This window comes from Leuresthes tenuis, unplaced genomic scaffold, assembly GCF_036924035.1.
Source record: "Leuresthes tenuis unplaced genomic scaffold, fLeuTen1.0.hap1 SCAF_3, whole genome shotgun sequence".
Classification (NCBI taxonomy): Eukaryota; Metazoa; Chordata; class Actinopteri; order Atheriniformes; family Atherinopsidae; genus Leuresthes; species Leuresthes tenuis.
Genome location: NW_027325357.1, coordinates 9,404,549 through 9,410,930, shown reverse-complemented (window position 1 = coordinate 9,410,930; position 6,382 = coordinate 9,404,549). Strand labels below are relative to the sequence as shown.

The 6,382-nt window shown below is 41.5% G+C and overlaps 1 protein-coding gene across 1 annotated transcript; it reads left to right on the top strand.

Moving 5' to 3' along the window:
- The first annotated feature begins 624 nt into the window (after window positions 1-624).
- Window positions 625-2,966, top strand: LOC140304109 (potassium voltage-gated channel subfamily A member 3-like). The gene has a single exon (XM_072383106.1). The coding sequence runs from the start codon at window positions 817-819 to the stop codon at window positions 2,353-2,355; it is 1,539 nt and encodes a 512-aa protein (XP_072239207.1). The 5' UTR covers window positions 625-816; the 3' UTR covers window positions 2,356-2,966.
- Window positions 2,967-6,382: the final 3,416 nt, after the last annotated feature.

The following is a 6,382-nucleotide window of genomic DNA, read 5'->3' as shown; positions in this document are numbered from 1 at the left end:
TGACACACATGAGCCGAGCACATAATAAACTCAGCCTGGTGCTGCTGAGAAGAGCGCGCCTTGATTTACAAGCTGGTGCGCGCTTGTTTTCAGACCACGGGGAGCAAAAAACCCTCACCAACGAGAAAGAGGACGCCGAACAAAAGAATGCATTCTAACGATTCGCTTTTATTCACCGCTTCTGGACAAGGGATACTTTAACATTCATGATAGAGTCCTTTGTGCAGTTGATACAAATAACCTAAATACTCTAGCCCCTTTTTCTGCAGGAAAAGTCGAGCAGGAACTAATCACTTGTTCTTTGCTAAAACAGTGTGTAGCTAAAGTATGGAATTGCCTCCTTATTATCTTTCTTTTTATTTGTGTTTGAGACAAATGCCTTACGGATTCATTCTAGCATATTTCTTACATCGTGACAAAGAGCAGCAACAGTTTAAGTTGGTTGTCTTGATCTATTTTCTTGCACCTGTGAGCTCAACTTGTATCAAACAGGTGTGAATGTGATTTAATGTTGGTGCATTATGTTTCACCACATAAGGGTGTTTACTCGACGTTAAGTGTCAAGTTTATTTGCTATTGGATGGGGGGTGGATGTATGTCAGACATATGCGCGCCGTGGGTGGGTGTCGGTGTGTTTGAGGAAGAAAAAAATAAGAAAAATACAGAGGGGAGTGCAGCGCTCCAGCGTAGAGTTACGCAGAGATAGTTGATGGTTTGGAGAGATGTAAGTGGCGTCCGCCTCAGCTCTCCAAAGCTGTAAGCTTTGGCTGGGAGTGGCGTGGCGCACTTTGCCCCTCCACACCGAAAACCACCTGTATGGATGACCATACACCCAGCGTGATCCAGTCGCCTTCATCAGCCAGGGAGAAGGGAAGAAACGCGACTGACAACAGGGGTTATGGCGAGGTGCAGAAGGGCATCATGACGGTGGAAAACATGTTGGAGGAGTCCGCCGTGCTATCGGCACCTCACCTGGTGGATCGATATGAGCGCAGCCGCCAGGGATGCTGCGAGAGGGTGGTCATCAACATTTCGGGTTTACGCTTCGAGACACAACTTAAAACTTTCAACCAGTTCCCAGACACGCTACTGGGGGACCCGCGGAAAAGAATGCGTTACTTTGACCCACTTAGGAACGAGTACTTCTTCGACAGGAACAGACCGAGCTTTGATGCCATTCTGTACTATTACCAGTCAGGGGGTCGCATTCGGAGACCTGTTAACGTTCCCATTGATATTTTCTCAATGGAGATTAGGTTTTACCAACTCGGGGAGGAGGCCATGGAAAAATTCCGCGAGGATGAGGGGTTTATAAAAGAGGAGGAGCGCGTACTCCCCAAAAATGATTACCAAAAGCAGGTTTGGCTTTTGTTTGAGTATCCCGAAAGCTCTGGACCAGCAAGGGGGATAGCTATTGTTTCAGTGCTTGTTATACTGATTTCAATTGTTATTTTCTGTATGGAGACTCTTCCAGAATTTCGGGACGAAAAAGACATAGCCACAGTGGCACCAACAGTTAACGGTACTGCTCCCTACGTGCCAAGCCCGTTCACAGATCCATTTTTTGTGATAGAGACGCTGTGTATTATATGGTTCTCTTTTGAGTTGTTGGTCAGGTTTTTCGCCTGCCCCAGCAAAACCGTTTTCTCAAAAAACATCATGAACATCATTGATATTGTCGCCATAATTCCCTACTTTATCACTCTGGGGACGGAGATGGCCGAGAGGCAAACCAACGGTGGCCAACAGGCGATGTCCCTCGCCATCCTGAGGGTGATCAGACTAGTGAGAGTCTTTCGTATTTTTAAGCTCTCACGACACTCAAAGGGACTCCAGATTTTGGGGCAGACCCTCAAAGCCAGCATGAGAGAACTGGGCTTGCTCATATTTTTTCTTTTCATTGGAGTCATCCTCTTCTCTAGTGCGGTTTACTTCGCAGAAGCAGACGACCCCTCATCCAGCTTCACCAGCATCCCAGATGCTTTCTGGTGGGCAGTTGTCACTATGACCACAGTCGGATATGGGGACATGCATCCGGTGACCATTGGTGGAAAAATAGTGGGGTCACTGTGCGCAATAGCGGGCGTGCTGACCATTGCCTTACCTGTGCCAGTGATTGTGTCCAATTTCAACTACTTTTACCACCGAGAGACCGACGGAGAGGAGCACCAACAGTACCTGAACACGAGTAGCTGTGAGCACTTGCCCTCAGAAGAGCTGAGGAGGTCGTGCAGCTCCTCATCTCTCAGCAAGTCGGAGTACATGGTGATAGAAGAGGGCATCAAACAGCACAACTTCACCACAGAAAACAACCAGAACTGCGTGAACATCAAAAAGATCTTCACAGACGTGTAAATGAACCCCATAAAGGATCACATATGAAGCATGAAGACTAAGCCTAGCTATAATATTTTTATATAGCCAGTCGTGATGTGTCGGTCCATATCTGGTTGAACGCTGCAAATGTCGTCTATTTGAATTCATATTATGAATAAGACACAATAAGTTGCACTGAAAAAAATCATCCTGTTCCAAGCTGCTGCAAAACATTAAATCTACATGTAAATGAGTTGTGGAAAAAAGTTAAATTCCAGTGTAAAACGCCACACGATGCCTACATATCTTGATCGTATAATGCCAACGTTGTCGATGTTTATGGGTTGGATACACGTGTAGCATATATTGTGTTGAATCTTACTGCCAGCCAAAAACAACGTATTGTGCTATTGTGGAAAGAACTGTGTCGTTGTCCAGTCATGTAATCAACAGACTACCGTAATTTCTATAGCCAAATGCCTGCTTAGGGTTAGATCTAATATCAAAACCTGTCGACATGTTGAACTCTGCAATCTTGTACGCAGAGTGGTGCACATGGAAACGCCTATCATAAAGTACATGTTGAGCTTTTCGTAAAGTTGTATTTCTATCCAGAAATGCCTATATAATCTATATTGAATAAAACAGAAATGAAGGGAAATGAAAACTTAGACTGTCATTGTTTTTTTTTAATTTCTTTAATTTCTTTATTTTTTTTGTTAAAGCGAGCAGCAGGAGTATGGGACATGATCATGTGTTTGAGGTCATACGCGCAGTGATGACAGCATGAAAACAGCGTGAATGAAAGGAGGGAGATCATGCAGCTGGTCCCCGCCTTGTACTGAGCCCGCCTTGTGATGCAGTCTCCTTGACAACGGTGGTTTCCTGGGCAACCCCCTCTAATGCTAACATTGCATTGTTGCATTTTCCCAAAGACTTTCCAGCTGTGGTTGATGCACATTACTGTCATGGAGGAGAAAAGGGGGCAGTCACAGCAGAGCCATATTTTTTCATAACATGAGGAGTTTCCAAACATATATTTCCTTCACGAGGGTTAAATCTGTATCAGTCAGTCAGTCCCTTTGCTGTTTTTGTTTAGGGTAAATGATCCGGTAGCCTTGGTCTACGTGGAGATTTGTTTACATGAAAAACAGTGCCCTCCCTGCTCCTGTCTCCCTTCACAAAAAACAGCTTCAACTCTGTTCTTCAGATATAAGCTCCATTCTCTGAGTTGGCATGCCAACTAGATCTGACGTCAGCTACCTTTCATCCTCACCAGCAGACACATGCACGTGAGCTTTATAGCTGCGGTGACACCAAAAACTAAAAGCAAATCTCAAAGGAGTCTGAAAATGAATGTAAGTGCTGAATGTCCGAATGTATCATTCTGGTTTGCACTGAGAGGAAATTCCACTCATGACCTTTGATTAATTTTTGAGCTGAGGCTGAGGGTTTTTATTATAAGTTTTAATGTTGGTTATTTTCTGGATTAAGTGATTAATCAGTCTGTAGATTTTCAACTAAACAAAGAAAAGCAGACCATTTGAAACAGGAAGGATTATTTTATCTTTAACAAGATGACAATATTTTATTGCTCATCAAAAAATATCATAATATCAGATAAATGATTCATCCTAACGATTTCAGCTATTATTGTTGTTATTTAGAGAAATCGGGGCTACATTCTCAACATCGAGCAGCCTTTTTTTTTAGTTTCCTCTCTGACATGAAATATAAGTCTAAATCCCCTTAAAAAGACAGCACAGTTCTTGAACTGCCTATTGTTTTATTGAGTCATTCAGTTCTTGTTTTCTCTGAGGTGGAGGTTTTGTCATGCTTGATTTCAAGCTGAGCTCAGACTTCACAGTGCTGAGAAATAACCCACGACTGCTCTCTAGTGGACCACGTGAATTATTACTGTTGGGAGGGAGTTCAAGACTGAGCTGTTGAAGGAAATACAGCTCCTTCTTACAGAGATAAACTCAAGAAGAATATATATATATATATATATTTGTCTTTATTTGCATTTTTTTTATTTTTTACTATTTTTATATTTATTTACCGTTGGTGTACAATTTCTGATTGGAGTTCATGTGACGTTTTGTTTATTACTTGTCTAACTCATTTTTGAAAATTCAACTAGTTATAGGAGACGTTCTCATAAACACAAGTTTGAACTGATGATATCAGGGATGTATAAAACAGAAAATGGACTTCTACCTTTATTCATGTTCAGAGATGCTAGTCTTTTGTCCTTCTAACATGAACAAGGCAGAATACACCTCTGAGTTTAATGCACCATTTCCTAATACTAAAACATTTGATAGAGCAAATACACCAAGGACAGCAAAAAGTAGTTTTCATGGCAAAATAGTTACACTGGACTGCAAGTGGTCACTTGTTGATCGCTTTGGTCACTTTGAATATATGGCTATACAGCTGAAGGCCTCACCCAGAGTCCTGTTTCTGAATGTTTACAGGCCCCCCAAATACTGTGCAGACTTTTTTGTTGACCTCAGTGAACTGCTGTCTATGATCTGTGTTGATTTTGACCGTGTAATTATTTATTGTATTATTTATTGTGATTTTAACATCCGTATGGACAACCCTCAGGACAAAGGGACTAAAGACCAGAGTAACACTCTGGACAACTTTGGGGCTGACTCAGCATGTGAAAGAGGCGACACACAATAGGGGGCACACTCTAGACTTACTGATCTTTAAGAGTCTGAGCATTTCAAAGATTGCTGTGTCTGATGTGGGCCTGTCTGACCATTGTTTTCTTTGAGAGTACGATTTCAGTGCACACAAATATCTCAACAGCAGTGATCTCAAAACGGTGTATAACTGAAAACAGTAGTGAGATCTTTAACCAGATCTTCTCTTTAACACCTGCTCTGTCCGGGGGTTTGGTCAGTGAGCTTGTCAGTAGCTTCAAAGCTAAAATGCTAAATGTTATGGATACTATTGCTCCCATTAAGTCTCCATGGTGAAATTCCACACTGGTGAAAAATGGGAAAAGAGAGTGTCGGAAAGCTGAGCGCAGATGGAGAAAAACAAATCTCCAGGTTCATTATGGCGTCTATAAAGAAAAACTTCACTCTTATAATTTACCAAGGCCCTGTACAGGCCCTTGGTAAATGCATGGAGGAGATTAATGATTGGATGTGCCACAACTTTCTCCAGCTAAATAAAAACTGAGGTAATTGTCTTTGAAGCCAAAGAGAAATGATTACAGGTCAGCACAGAGCTTCAATCTATACACCTAAAAACTACCAACTAGGCTAGAAATCTGGGTGTAGTGATGGCCTCAGACCTAAAGTTGGAAAAACACATTAAAGCAATAACAAAGTCAGCCTACTATCACCTTAAGAATATATCAAGGTTAAAATAGCTGATGTCTCAGCAGGACCTGGAAAAACTAGTCCACGCATTCATCTTTAATAGGCTTGATTAACATAATAGCATCTTTACAGGTCTACCTAAAAAGTCAGTTAGACAACTGCAGCTCATTCAGAACTTAGCTGCTCGAGTCCTCACTAAGACCAAAGAAGTGGACCACATCAGTCCAGCTCTGATGACTTTATACTGACTGCCTGTCCATCAGCGGATATACTTTAAAGTTCTGATGCTGGTCTATAAAGCTCTGAATGGTCTAGGACCAAAATACATCTGTGACCTCCTGACCCAGTATGAACCTCCCTGACCCCTCAGGTCATCTGGATCTGTTTTTTTTTATCAGTTCCCAGAGTCAAAACCAGACATGTAGAAGCTGCATTCAGCTTCTATGCTCCACATGTCTGGAACAAACTCCCAGAAAGCCTCAGATCAACTGAAACACTCACTGTATTTAAGTCTAGGTTGAAGACACCTCTATTTTCAGCTGGATTTGAATAAAGCTCCAAATAAGCTTGAGTTTCAAAATATTCATATTTTAACTACTGATTTTATCTTTCATATATATCATTTTATTACATTTTTATTCAATCTTATCTTTATTTTTCTGATTTTATCTATTGTTCTTATTTCTTTCTTTTTGTTTAAAGTTTAAATCATGCTTTTTATT

Coding starts and splice junctions, on each gene's coding strand:
- LOC140304109 (XM_072383106.1), top strand. CDS start 817: ATGGATGACCATACACCCAGCGTGATCCAGTCGCCTTCATCAGCCAGG.